This window comes from Melanostigma gelatinosum (assembly GCF_949748355.1).
Source record: "Melanostigma gelatinosum genome assembly, chromosome: 9".
In the NCBI taxonomy this organism is placed as follows: domain Eukaryota; kingdom Metazoa; phylum Chordata; class Actinopteri; order Perciformes; family Zoarcidae; genus Melanostigma; species Melanostigma gelatinosum.
The window spans coordinates 2,574,182-2,588,684 of record NC_136642.1 but is presented as its reverse complement, the minus strand read 5'-3'; the positions used below and the strand labels follow the sequence as shown (position 1 = coordinate 2,588,684).

Below are 14,503 nucleotides of genomic sequence, written 5' to 3'. Positions count from 1 at the left end.
GCACACTGAAAGACTGTTTGAATAGATTAATAAGACAAATAAATATAAGGCAAAATAATAAATATGAGATTTAATTTAAACGAGTGAGGATGAACTGTGAACTAAAGCTGAAACTAAACTGTTTTAATAATCCAGACTAATATTCAAAGCAGAAATGTGAAAACATGTGACGGTTAAATCTCCTCATAAGAGATAATATATAATATAATTAGCAGCTTAAACTTTACTGTAAAGACATTTAATGGTCACATTGGGCTCCGGGAGGATTTCTCATTGTCTTCTTAGAAAATATTAAATATATTATTCAACTAATAATGTTAGTTTGATGTACAGCTAAATGAACTGCATTCTAACACATACACTGAGTTCAAGGATTCATACATTACCTTTCACAAACATTTTTATTAAAGAGAACACATCATTTTATTCCCATTATGACTTATATTTTTGCATTCTATTTTTTGTATTAATTTGGTGGATTTTATGTCCATTTTAACTTTCGTCAGATGTTTCACTGCAGTCCTGAAATGTTTTTTATTTCTGTATCAACCACGTGAAGTACTGTTTTGAAAAGGTGCCGTGTAAATAAAATGTATATATTATATTATTTTCATTACTACATGAAGTTAGTATGATTATATGTATTATTAAAATGATGACCTGCACATTTTAAGCAGCATCTATTGATTTAATGGATTTCAAAATAAAACATTGCCAGTCACAAGACTTCAGAAACAAATTTCAAATGAAAAGACTTTCTCAACAACTGCAGAAACCTCGTGTAAACAGTTGAAGACAAGAGTGACCTTTGACCCCGTGGTGAAAGTGTGCCAGCTATGACACTCCTGTCCAACATTCCATGTCCTCTGTAGTTGAAAACCACTCACAGCCAATCAGGCAGAGGCAGGGGCGGGGCCTGTTCAAAATTGGCAAACATGTCATTTAAATTACAGAAAAGTTCAAAATGTATGTTGTTGGTTCCCAAAACTTTATTTCTTTCCAAAATGCCCTAATTTCTGATGTGTGACCTCATCACTTCTCCTTCTCCTCTCTCTTCTTCTTCTTCTTCTTCTTCCGGTCGTGGTGGTGGTGGTGTTCGTCCGGGGAGCAGGAATCCCTGTGAGGTGAGAAGACATTGAGCCACTTGAAAAACTTACTTTTATTAAAGTTGACCGATGACAAACAAATTAGTTGTATCCAGGCGGCAACCTCCGGTTCTGCCGAGAGAAGCCGATGCTTGATGTGTTAAAGCTGCATTCTCTCTACTGTCCAGCAGGGGGCGACTCCTCTGGTTGTATAGAAGTCTATGAGAAAATGACTCTACTTCTCTCTTGATTTATTACCTCAGTAAACATTGTAAACATGAGTTTATGGTCTCAATCTCTAGTTTCAAGTCTTCTTCAATACAGCATGATGTTCATTTAGTACATTATGGTCCATTTAGAGTCACACAGACCATAAAGCAGGGGATGCTTTAGGGCGGGGCTACACAGTGATTGACAGGTCTCTACCAGAGACGTATACGGTGTCTCTTCAGTCCAGATATGGTCACTTCCTGTTTACTGGTTTAAAAAACAACAACATGGCGACGGCCGTAATCCAAGATGGCGACGGTGAAATCGCCGAACTCGAGGCTTCATAACATCAGTCCACAAACCAATGAGTGACATCACGATGACTACGTCCACCAGCACAGAAGCACAAACATAACTTCTCACCTCTCTCTCTTCTTCCTCTTCTTCTTGCTCTCTCTGTCTGGGCTTCGTTCTCGGCTGCGACGGCGTCGGCTGTGACGAGACTCTGACGACGGCGAACGCTTTTCATCCAGCCGGCGCCTGACGGACAAATAATATATAAACACGTTTTACCTTCCTGAATAGACAACATAACAGGGAACTGAGAATCGGGAGGTCGGGGTCGTACCTGTGGGAGGAGAGTTCAGACCTGGTCGACTCCTCGTCGTCCTCTTCCTCTCTCCACTGTCTGGTGAGCTCTCCCGAGTGGACGTTGATCACCTCTCGGATCACCTGCAGGGTGAGCAATCAAAGATACTTGTTTTGTTATTACACTTTAATGTACTTTGGATCATTGCTGCAGACCACAGGAGGTCACATGAGCAGCCGATCACTGTCCTGGTGCTGGCTCGTACCTCGGTGTAGGACTTCTTGGTGATGTGAACGTTCTTGGCTCGGTAAGACTGACGCCGCCTCTTGTAGTCCCTCATCTCTGCCATCAGCTCCAGGTGAGTCTTCGGTTCGTTCTGCTCTTCATCTGAAGACAAAAACACAAACGCCCATTAAACCCGAGGACCACGCTGAGGGAGAAAACAAACGGCCAAACAGAAACAGTTTGAGGAAGATGGCATTAATATAATTGTTCCTCTACATAAACATCTGTTATCCATGTGACAGTTGGGGGAGATCGGACACAGTATTTGAATCATTCTGACGTTTGGACGTCTTCACCACGATGTCTTACCCCTCTGGAGTTTGGACACCAGGTCCACGTAGAGATCCTCGTTGCTGGAGGACGCCGCTTCCTTCCGTTGGCTGACCACGTGATCGAACAGAGCCAATCGGTCGGCCACAGTGAGGTCACACACGGCGCGCTTGTGGTTCTGAGGCACGTCGACAGGCTGGCCGGAGTACTGACCTGGTGGGGGACCAGAGAGACGTTACCCACAATTCACTCTGATGCATTGCTCGTTCAAAAACAATTATTCCATGTGTTGCTGTGGTACAACAAAACTTTTAAGTCCGCCTGTTATTGTTTTTAAATTGAAGAGAGAATTTTTTCTCCATAAGGCCCAGAAGCACTGGAAGCATGTGATGCACGTTTTGAAGTAAATCTTTTGTTTAAAAAGGACGAACGCGGACAAACAGCGTAACAAGGCCATCACACTGCTTTGAAGCATATGTTTTTTCTGCAGCCATATTACATGTTTAGAGAAAGCTAAAAGAAATAAAAAAAGATGGAATTTTCCCCAAAGGCAATGTTTTATTAACTCAATAAATAATTATTCAATAAAAAAAACACGACTATTGTCACTGTCGGTGGTTAAAAGGACAAACTTCCCCGGCGGTAGCGCACATCAGCCGTCACTAATAAACTCCGTCTGTAACTTGAGAGCAGATCAAAACAAAACGTTGTTGTCGGTTTGTGTCAAAGATTGTTTATGAGCTCCGAGACGCTTCACTCTGTAACACCATTGTACAACAGAGAGTGTTTTTGTAGTCCCAAAAACTCCAACAGAGCGATACATCTTTTTTTAATGTAGTGGATAGTGTGACGCTACTTTCACGTCACAGTTAAACTTTCATCTTTATCATATCAATATTTTAATCGTATCCACTTTATAGTTTTGAACCAGGACAGTCATTATTTAGATCAAGTGAAAAGATGAAAGAGTTTCTGTAATAAACAAACATGTTGTGTAGTCTGAATGTGTGGAAACGTTTCCCAACACGTAAAGGGAAAAGAGTGAGAGTGTGTGTGTGTGTGTGCGTGTGTCCCAGCCGCTTAAAGGATATGATGATAAAGGATACTACACGTAACACAGCTCCTCTCTAATACTCACCCCTGTCACTGCAAGCAGAACACACAACACAAAGATTACACACATGTCGGCAGAAAAATTACATTAAATAAAAAAGGGGACATCGGGATGTTATATATTTAGTAAGTACATATATTTAGTAAGTATATATATAAATATATTTAGCACGTCAGAGGAATGAGTTCCGCAGGGAACCTTTTTAAATGAAGCTCCCACCTTGCCAGAAGACTCCTTCCATCCTCATCAGCGGTGCAGCCGACCTGGCCTGCAGGATCACCTGGTGCTGGGTGGGTTTGTCTGCATGGAGGAAATTAAACGAGATGACGACGACTGGAAAGAATGTACGACGTTTGTTTAACTTCTATATTTAAATGCAAATGATTTATGTCCTGTGAGAGGACTCAGTTGAGGTGGGTGGTTGCATTTGTAAAATAAAAAGAAATAAACAAAGATTTTTGTTTCAAAACAGTATTTGATACGGTCTTGTAGTTCTTTATTATTTGTCTTCCCTGTTCTTTAAACATGTATTTACAAATAGTTATAGCAAAAACATTCAACAAGGATGTTTAAATGATCCATAACATCGATGCGCTGAACTGGGATTTAAGATAACGGTCCTCATTAATGACTCACCCATCGTAAAGCTTCTGACACTGTTGTTCTCATAACACACAGAAGGATCGAACATCTCCGCCTGCAAAAGAGTGAGGAAACTTTTTAATGTTCTCTTAATGATTGATGCATTAAAGCTGCAGTGAATTATACTGTAAAGGGTTTACTCTGGAACACTGCTATGTCCATTACTCTGGAGGTGTGTGTGTGTGTGTGTGTGTGTGTGTGTGTGTGTGTGTGTGTGTGTTACCTCCTCCTCAGCGGAGTAGCCCATCTTTCGGCGGCTGCAGGAGGCTTTGTGTTTCTCCATGCTCGTCACCGGGACTCTGTGGTTGGAGTCGTAGGGACACTGCTCCATTGCATCCTGTCAAAAAAGAAACAAAATCATTTTTTACTTTTACTTTTAGATGACATTAAACCCAAACCCTCGCTCTGTGTTTCAGTCTGTTGACCAGACAAGCATTGCCTGTAAGTTGTATATGTGGTAGTCAATCAGTGCAGGGAAATGTTTCATATCAACACACAGCTACTGCAGCCGTTTCAATCAATGAGTGCTTAAAAATGGTAAGATATGTTGACAGTTATTTCAAACAATACTGTATAACAATTAAATTAAATTGTAGAACCACAATACAGCATCTCTAAATGGATAAATTAGGCCATTGAGAGCTAGCAAACCACTTAGATTTATACATTTATTTGGGATAAACAAAAGACAAGAGTTACGGTACATGATGCAGATGTCAGCTACCTGACTGGTGGTGGAGGAAATATATTATCAGATTTAATACCTCAAGGAGCAACACAACACTGTGAAAACACTCCATTACTGCTTAAAGTCATGCATTCAAACCTTTAACGTTACTTTAGTAAACGTAAATAGATAGTATTAGCTAAATGTACTGCAACGTCGTTTAGCTACGATAAAACCAAGTTTCATAATTAAAATATATATATTTTGTTATGATGACTGAAGACTAAACGCTAGCTAACGTATCGTTAGCTAAACTGACGGTTAATTTCGCTAACATTACCTGGTTGTAGTCCTTCGACCATCCCAGGGTTTCAAATACATCGTTAAGCTGCTTTTTGCAGTTTTCTGTGAAGTCTGTCAGCTCCTGAAGACGGTCCAGTCGATCCTGAACAGTTTGTGTTTCCAATGAGTCCGACATTTTGAGGTTTTAAGTCCAAATCATGGATGTTTGAACAGAATTTGTCTCCAAATCATCTGTTGTTTTGTTTTCACTGCACTTGCGACCGCTATATTCTGCGCGACGTTATGACGTGTGCCACGGGGTTGGCGGTCGAACAGCAGCGATGCATTCTGGTAGTTGAAGTCCACTTTTGCATTATTATTTAGCAAATTATTTTGCCTGGTCCACGGAAACCTTTTTCCTCTAGTAGAACACCACCAGTATGGAACAGCCTGAGTCAAGCAACAGTTAGTGCCTCCTCAGTCAACGCATTTAAGACCAGCCGAGGGAGAGAATGGCAACACCACCAAAGCAAACACCAACACATATGTTCCTACTAATTCACCGTCCAGTTTCACGTTCTTCTCCAACATATCTAACAAACCTTGAGACTCAACTATTTACGGATGAGGATCAAGCCATCACCTTGGTTTAGGGTCTCAATACTCTTAAAGGGTACCTAATGACCTTTACTAAAGATAAATTATATTGTATTGTATTATGTTGTATTACAGAAAGTGTTTCGTATCTCCAGCTCTCTCTCTCTATCTATCTATCTATCTATCTATCTATCTATCTATCTATCTATCTATCTATCTATCTATCTATCTATCTATATATATATATATATATATATATATATATATATATATATATATATATATATATATATATTGAGAAAGTGTTTCGTCTCTCCAGCTCTCTCTGACTTTAATTGTTTCCATAATAAAAGTTATTGAGGGAAACATCAGATCATGAAAACACAAATCTTTCCAATAAAGGAAGAAAGTTCTTTGTGGTCCTTTTGTTGTTCAGTCTATAATGAACATTTATTTAAACCAGATGTTGAATCAGAAAACGAATCAAATATAAACGAGAGTTTAATCTGATCTGTCTTCACTCTGGCGTTAAACTCCAGTCAGTCAATCCGATCGGCTGCAGCGTCCAATCACATAACAGATGAACAATGAGGGGGCGTGTCGGCCGTTAAAACACTTCCTGGAAGTCTGTTCTCGTGGGTCCTCGCTCATGGCTCCTCAGAGATCCCTCCTCCATCCTTGCTACTCGCTCCTCCGAGCTAAATAAGAGCTTTGGGACGACCGTCAATATGGCGGCGCAGAACAAGCGAACCGGAAGTTGAGGAAATGACAAATAAGAGACTTATTTTACTCCCAAGTCTCTTAATTGTCATTCCTCGATTCTCGAGGTTCACTTGAACCGGAAGTTGTTATTTGTCATTTCCTCGATCCTCACTTGAACCGGAAGTTGTTCTGCGCCGCCAAATTAACGGCCGACCCAAAACTCGTAGGGTACTTCTCAAGTCTCTTAATCGCATCCCCGTTTCCCTCACTTGGGTCCTTTCCTTGCGTCTGTTGAGAATAAAACTCATGTTGAGGAGAAAACTCAGGTGAACAGACTTAGGTCGAGGCGTTTAGCTCAATTCAAGCAATAAGGTTTATTTGTAACAGAAGTATTATGTCCAGCAGTTAAACGTGCACGGACCTAGAAAAGTTCACTCTGTAGGAGCGAATGAAAAGCTAAAAGGCGCTTAGACAGAGTGTGTGAGCGGTGAATAGGTTCTTCAGATGGAAGCCTATTGGTTGAATACTAAGTAGGAGGCGGATCTGTTTCTATTTTACAGACAGCCGGTTGGAGCACTGGGCATCTCCGCCCACACTGGCTCACGTCCAGATCCCGCCTTCTCTGGAACGTCAGTGTGTGTGAAATGTTGATGCAGCAGCATATTGTTATGTTCGGTCGACTAGATAAGCTAGGCGCTAGATATGCTAGGGCGCCTCTTTCTATCTCTAAGATGGAGCGGGCAGTTGAAACTAGTTCTCTGTAAGACTATGTGACATTTAACTGGGGCAAAAGCTATCCTTCAGAGTTCTAGTCCTTTCCACTTTGTTCAGGCGAGCGCTAGAGTGCCCCGCCTGGAGTTTTTGACCTTCGTGCACTAGAACTCACATATCCGCGTATAAGCTGTGTTTAACATTGAATGAATGTATATTTTATTTACACGTCCCAGCACTAATTATATTGTATTATATTATATTTCCATTTTAAAAAATGAAAACAGTCATAATAACAAGTATTTTTTTAATAGTTTTGTTTTCTGTTGTAACTCTTATTAATGACAGTTTGCTTTATTTAAAAAATACACACCATGTCAAAGACACACCTACACAACAATAATGATATTGTAAAAAGATTAAATACAAACAAATTTGACAAATATGTAAATGAAAGATGTTTACAGTGTATGCAGTCTAAACAGGACAGGGTGAAAGTTACTCAGGACTCATGTGGGGTACATCTGGGCGTCTTCCAGCAGCTCAGCATCCAGCAGATCATCCGTGTATATGTCCTCTGTTCTGAGAAGAGAAAAGACACGCAACCATGTTTTTTTCTTTTTTAACCAAACATACATGACTGTGTTGCTGTGAATCACACTGTAACTCTGCTGTGTTAGACAAAAGGTAGTACGGTGTAGAATAAGTCAAAGTTCAAACAATTGCATTCGTGGTACGACGACATTACTTCGAGAGTGTCTTCAACAGCGACCTCCTCCACCACCTCCACTCCAACCACCAAGTTCCTCCTCACTGCAAGAAGCAAACACAAGACGGCACTTGAATTTGGGTCTCTGTAGTAATGTAACATTACAGATTACCAATGGGTTATTTTATCAGAGTTTAGAGATTAAAAGTGCAGAATGAAAGTGGAGGCCAGAGGTACTGAGTTGTGCTGCGCCAACAACATCCTGCCAAGGTGAATTGTTTAATTATTGTTTTAGACTGTGTAACAATTTGGAACTTTGCTGCCCTCGATCCATGAAGTAAAACGTTGGTGAGTCAAACTGGTTCCCCTCAGACAAACAGGACAAACATCCTACATCTTCTCACCAAACTTGCGACTGACGATGTTCTTAAAAATACTGAACAAATGTTTATTTTTAAAAGAATATTGTGTCCACAGTAGCTTCTAAATGTCTGTGATTGCACTACAATAATGAAGCCTGTGAAGTCTTAATCTTAACAACCTGTAAAACTTCTCATAACCTAAACTTTAACGAACCTTGTCAGGCTTTGATACTCCGCTATTATTTGATTTTTCACATACTAAAAGCAAATGTTGATTTGATTACACTATACTATAGTGATAATAATCCCTCGCTTTATGGAGAAAATAATCATCAGATTAATCTATGATGAAAATAATCATCAGTTAATAGTTTAAAATGAACTCCACTTCAACCAACAACAACAGTAATATCCTACTTTTATATTGGTAATAATAATCTAATATATAAGTAGAACAGTCACAGGGGACATTTTTGTACTTTAAATACTTTCCCTGATAACACTTTAAGTGCAGTAACATTTTAAATACTTGTACCAGAGTATTCTTTGTAGTAAAGTATCTCAATACTGCAGCTGTAGTGTCGGAGGGTTTTCATTAGTCCTTCTTTGTTTTTCACTGTCGCAAAAACGCCGTTGGAGCCAGCTTTGATCTGATTGGTCGATCTCAGGTCACGAGGTCACTCACTGCCAATCAGAATGCAGCAGTAAAAGAAACGGGACATTTAACAACCATCTCAAAGAGCTCCATTTTGTGGCTGTTTACCTCCCGGAGTCTGGTCGCTTCTCTTCGGCTTATATTCACGTTCGGACCCGCTTCGTTGTTCCAGGATAATTTACAAAACGTTATTATCGAACTCTTCTGCTTTTTGGGGGCGTTTGTGTTTGCTACGTGCATCAGCCACACCCTCCGGAGTTAAACGAGGTGTAACCGCGGTATTTGATCTTGTTTCACTGTAGTTACAATATATTTAGTTATGGCATATCAAGGAGGATACGGTGCTGCACCCGGTGGACACGCGGTAAGAAAGCGTTACAATGTAATTAATTATCTGTTTAAAGCTGAATACGACCACCGCCCCGTCAGCGACATCCTGTCTACAGAATGCGGAAGTCGGTCTGGATATCTCTCAGCAGGGCTTTAGCTCACAAACAAATGCAGAAAGCTGCAGGTGTATTCTCTGTGTAAAGGTGTATAATGGGAATTCATCCGTTAAATGTGTGAGCACGTGCTAGATATCTGCTGACGTGTTATTTAACTGCTTCCACATGTTTATGTCAAGCTTTTTAAGCATGTTACCAGCTGGTGAAAGAAGTATTCAGATATTTTTTAGCGTTACTGCAGTCTACAAATACTCTGTTACATGTCAAATGCATTCAAAATGTTACTCAAGTAAAAGTACAAGTATAACGTTAAGTCAATTTATTCCTAAAGTAGAAACAGTAAAAAAGTACTCATTATGCAGAATGACCCATTACAGAATAATATTGTATTGTAGTTATTGATGCATTGCGTGCATGCGAGAGACTGTTCAATTCCAATAGGAATGGGTTGAGGAAGGGTTGGGTTTGTTCTCTCTGAGCCCAGAGTGAGGAACACCCTCTCACTAGACAATCATTGGCAGCCTCTTCTCTGAGTCAGCGCTGGTGAACGATGTAACGATGTAACGTGTAAAGGCAGCTGTTGATTATCTATGAGTGAGGAAGACCTTTTTTCTGATGAGACAACATTCATGAGGTTTGAGATAAGTTGAAGGACTCTAATGCTGCACAAACGACAGACGTTGGTCCCAGTTAGTTAACAGGAAAGATGTTAAAACACGATTACAGAAGGGCAGAAAAGAGCTTCCTCAACATCGTTTCATCATGTCAACTCACCTTCATCAGGTGATGGTGCAATGAGACAGTGTGCGGGAGTATATTCAGTGGTGTTCAAATCCTAAAGTATAAGTAGAAATACCACACTGTGAAAGTACTCTACTGCAAGTAAAAGTCCTGCATTCAAAACCTCACTTAAGTAGAAGTAATATGTACTTAAAATACTTTAAAGTATGCATTCAAACCCTTACTTCGGTAAAAGTAAATGGATATTATTTGCTAAATGTACCTTAAGTTTTAAATGTAAAAGTGTTGATTGATTAGTAAAATGTTCCCAGTCTGTGTTACCATTATGTTTCTGGACTCATGTTGCATTTTACTGCTGCACTTACTGCTCCTTCTTTATACTGTTGATCTACAGCAATGCATCATGTTCCAGAAGCTTTTTGAAAGATAAGCTTAAGAACTAGGTGTCGGATAAATCTAGTAAAAATGGAAATGCTCACGTTAAGTACATCACATTGTTGTACTTGAGTGAATGTACATAGCGATGTTCCACCACAGGTATATTGTATGTGGTGTATTCAAGTCTTCACATGTCTTTCGCTGCTTGTGATCTGGGTCTCCAGCAGCTCGAGTGGTACATTCTTAAAAACCAGTTTGAGTCTGAAATCAGGATTGATTTCCTGTCCTGTGTTTTACACACTTGAAGTGAGGACAACAAACCGATCGTCTACCACTAACCCGTCACTGACACTCACCCTAACTCTCTTGCAGACTATGCAGCAGGATCCTCTCTACGGGTATTTTGCCGCTGTAGCTGGACAGGTAACAATACTGATGTTTCTCTAGCTCTGCAGATTGATCTTTTTTTTGTATCTAACTGTACTCAAGTGTATTGTCCTTCCTTCTGTTTTCTTAAAAACATATGACAGGATTCACAGATCTCAGCTGACGAGCTGCAGCCCTGCCTCACACAATCCGGCATCTCGGGCACATACAAACGTAAGAACGTTTATATTAAATATCCACTCAAAGCACAAACGCTCTGTAAGTCTGAGACACATATCAACGTGATGCTGCTGTATACAGTTAGTTTGTTTCTTTTATATTTTTGACTTCCTGGTTTAAAGTCTTCCAGGCTTTTCCTCACGAGATGAGAGTCAGAACAGCTTCAATAAGAAATGAAAATAAATGGTTAATGAATGACGCATTTCAGAATCTCTGCTTTTCATGTGTTTTTATGTTCCATCTTTAATCCTTAATGTTTTTGGTTAAATGTAACATGCCAGGCTGAACACACGTGTGTCTGTCTCACCTTTTTATTTATTTTTTTTCTCACGGCTTCCACTGGTAACCCTGTGTTCAGTGCATATTGCTATGAATTGTGGGCATTTCCCTTTGGCAGAGTCTGCAGAAATACGCACTTACGGAAAGGGTTCATAAAGGGTTTGAAATGTCCGTGAGAGAGACTCCCGAGACACTCCTTTGACAGTGTGATTGGGCCAGTGTTTTTAGATTTGTGTTCACAATCTGTTGTTTTTGTTTTTTACAGCCTTCAGCATGGAGACCTGCAGACTGATGATCAGCATGCTGGATGTATCCTTCACCCATCGGCCAACAGGCCTTTGTTTTCCCTGACGACAGAATACAGACAGCACAGGTGTCAACATGAAATGAATGATGGCTGCTTTGGTTTCAGGTTCCTGGTGTTGTGCATGCTGGCTCACTGTCACCACTTGAATAGAACAAGTAGCAGATAAATATGAGTAACACCTGTGTGCATATTCAAAACCCCAGCAAGCCGGTTAAAGGTGCAACATCTGAGTTTCCTTTTGTTATTAAGCAGACAGCAACCGAGTGAAGTCGATGCTTCATGTGTTAAAGCTGCATTCTCTCTAATGTCCAGCAGGGGGCGACTCCTCTGGTTGTATAGAAGTCTCTGAGAAAATGTCTCTACTTCTCTCTTGATTTATTCCCTCAGTAAACATTGTAAACATGAGTTTATGTCTCAATCGCTAGTTTCAAGTCTTCTTCCCTACAGCATGAACTCGAAGCTAACCGATGACTACATCCACACTTCTTAAATACATCCGTGTTATTAAGCTGTTCACACTATAATTGTGACACAATGAAGCACTCTTAAAGAAACAAGTATGCATCTTTAAATTTGCTTCATTTTTGATTGTGCACTCGATGACATTAAAGCAGCTTAGTTTGATATTCGTGCATGTCTCGTAACATTTCCTGCCTATGCAAATCAGTAGAATACATTTAATTTCTTTAAATACCACCAGCAGAGTAAACACTAGTGTAAGTGTGTAATCTAGCTTCTTATCACACAGGTATCCCCTTGGTAAGATTGTCAGTGAGGAGCTACACATTTGCTCTGATGATGATATCTTGTTTGAGTGGTACAAACACAACTGGAGGAGTTTGTGTTGTGTCCTTGACCGACTGTTGTCTCAGAAGGACTTTTCCAACACCATGGGCTTCAACGAGTTCAAGGAACTGTGGCAGGTTCTGAACAGCTGGAAGTCCACCTTCATGTCCTACGACCGGGACCGCAGTGGGACGGTGGAGAGCAATGAGCTGCAGCATGCCTTAAACTCTATGGGTACTGGCAAACTTTGATTCGCCCTAAATCTCTCAAATCGAATCAGGAAACGGGTTTCATGTAAAATAAATGTTTTCTTTCCTCTAGTCTGAAAGAAGTGAAATAGACCAACATCTTTAAATAGACCAGTGCATGTAAAAACACATAAAAACACATTTTGTAGCTGTAGTATCTCGCCTTAGTCGGCATGTAAAAGCAGATATGTGCTGTGTAGCTGCCACGGTTAGCAGAGTAAAAACAGATATTCGGTCATTGCTCTCCGTGCACAACGTTAACGTCATTTCCGTTCCGTGTTCCTGTGCAGGTTTTCATCTGAGCCCTCAGGCCATGAACATCATCATGAAGCGCCACAGCAGCGGAGGCAGAATCTCGTTCGACGAGTTCGTGGGCTGTTGCACAAAACTCCGAGCCCTGACTGGTGAGTGGGCGGGAAAAACTACAACAACGCATGAAATCTGAGACCGTCGGCGTTTGTTTGTTTCATGAACAAATGCTCAGTGATGAACAATGAACGTATTCAAACAGTTCATCAAGTCGACAGTTTTTAATCTTGTTTTTCAGATCAATTCAGAAGAAGAGACCATTCACAGACTGGAGCGGCCACATTTCAGTATGATGATGTAAGTTTTCACTACTTTTCACGTGCTAAAGCTTCGATGTCGCTCCTTCTATCGAGTACAGCCGAGTCCCACACAATCACTTTGTTTGTAATCTACAACGAGGAAGTCGAAAGACGGCAAAGGGCAGATGGGTCCAACTCACAGTGAACCTTTAGCCAGGAGAGCGCAGTTCGTTCCCCGTGACACGAGAAGTCAACGTTGATTTATTTGTCACGTAACTTGTGTACTTTAGTAACTCTGCTTCAGTAGTTTGACCCAAACAATGATCCTTTCCTAAACCTAACTAAGTGGATTTGTTGGCTAAACATAACTAAGTATTTGACCATCTTTTCCTCAACGTAACAAACTATTTCACATAAAGACGAAAGTTAGAAAGAACAATGTAATGTAACGAGCAGAAATTGTTGCTGGCTGGAGTTGGAAAACGCAGTAAAAATGAGGAGTAACTTTAGATATCATACGAACCGTTGTGTGAGGATACGTTAAGCAGCTGCACAGTTATTTAACTCTGTTGGGTCTTTCTTCATATCTTGAAAATGCATCTCTTAAACTGGAAATAACTTGTTTTCGGGACACTTTAGGGCAGCAGATGCAAACTATGACTTTATGATTATCACCTCTTAAAAATGACACGGGAAACTATTCGCACACCCTGCATGTGGAGGAACGTGTTTTTGGAGTTCCACCTGATTAATATAAGTCCAATATTCACCCTCTTGTTTATGTTTTCAGGAAACGAGATGAAGCCACTGTACACTTCCTGCTTTAAACCTCAGACAGATGCAGTTAGAGACTGGTTACAGCTGGTGAAATAAAATGGAACATTTAGCAGCTAAAGCGTTGGTGGAGACCAAACTAGAGCTAAAAGGACAGTGACTGTTACACTTCCATTGATCAGGTGGACACAAACATGACTCCAGTTGATCATCTTGCTGCTGGATGACTGATCTATGATAAGAGAGTCGTACACTAACACTGGCTATATGTCTCTCTAGTTTATCCAGGTCACCATGAGCATATGAAGAAGAAGAAACCAATCAGATGGGACACGCCGGCCCTTTAAATCTTCTCATAAACTTTCATGTACTTTCATTGTGTATTTCTTAATCATTGTTGTAAAAACAGGATTTAAATGTCACTTTCACATTCCTCATTTTTTAAAACAAAGTCATGTGTACTGTAACAAACTAATACCACTATAATAACCTCTGTACCAACGACAACCC

The 14,503-nt window shown here is 40.3% G+C and overlaps 2 protein-coding genes across 2 annotated transcripts; one reads left to right on the top strand and one right to left on the bottom strand.

Moving 5' to 3' along the window:
* Nucleotides 1–674: 674 nt before the first annotated feature.
* snrnp48 (small nuclear ribonucleoprotein 48 (U11/U12)) lies at nt 675–5,423 on the bottom strand. The gene is made up of 9 exons (XM_079275089.1): nt 5,203–5,423; nt 4,419–4,532; nt 4,190–4,250; nt 3,773–3,853; nt 2,479–2,652; nt 2,150–2,271; nt 1,924–2,027; nt 1,719–1,835; nt 675–1,117 (listed from the first exon to the last, which is right to left on the bottom strand). Exons 1-9 carry the CDS (start codon nt 5,338–5,340, stop codon nt 1,033–1,035), a joined length of 996 nt encoding a protein of 331 aa, XP_079131215.1. The 5' UTR covers nt 5,341–5,423; the 3' UTR covers nt 675–1,032.
* Nucleotides 5,424–8,930: 3,507 nt separating this feature from the next.
* Nucleotides 8,931–14,415, top strand: sri (sorcin). Its single transcript, XM_079276239.1, has 8 exons — nt 8,931–9,244; nt 10,818–10,868; nt 10,976–11,045; nt 11,596–11,639; nt 12,510–12,657; nt 12,962–13,075; nt 13,219–13,277; nt 14,273–14,415. The coding sequence occupies exons 1-8, from the start codon at nt 9,200–9,202 to the stop codon at nt 14,297–14,299; spliced, it is 558 nt and encodes a 185-aa protein (XP_079132365.1). The 5' UTR covers nt 8,931–9,199; the 3' UTR covers nt 14,300–14,415.
* Nucleotides 14,416–14,503: the final 88 nt, after the last annotated feature.

Coding starts and splice junctions, on each gene's coding strand:
- snrnp48 (XM_079275089.1), bottom strand. CDS start 5,340: ATGTCGGACTCATTGGAAACACAAACTGTTCAGGATCGACTGGACCGT. Junction 3,854..4,189: donor TGTCAGAAGCTTTACGATGG/GTGAGTCATTAA, acceptor TCCTCCATGCAG/ACAAACCCACCCAGCACCAG. Junction 2,028..2,149: donor CCAAGAAGTCCTACACCGAG/GTACGAGCCAGC, acceptor CTCACCCTGCAG/GTGATCCGAGAGGTGATCAA.
- sri (XM_079276239.1), top strand. CDS start 9,200: ATGGCATATCAAGGAGGATACGGTGCTGCACCCGGTGGACACGCG. Junction 9,245..10,817: donor CTGCACCCGGTGGACACGCG/GTAAGAAAGCGT, acceptor ACTCTCTTGCAG/ACTATGCAGCAGGATCCTCT. Junction 13,278..14,272: donor CCACATTTCAGTATGATGAT/GTAAGTTTTCAC, acceptor ATGTCTCTCTAG/TTTATCCAGGTCACCATGAG.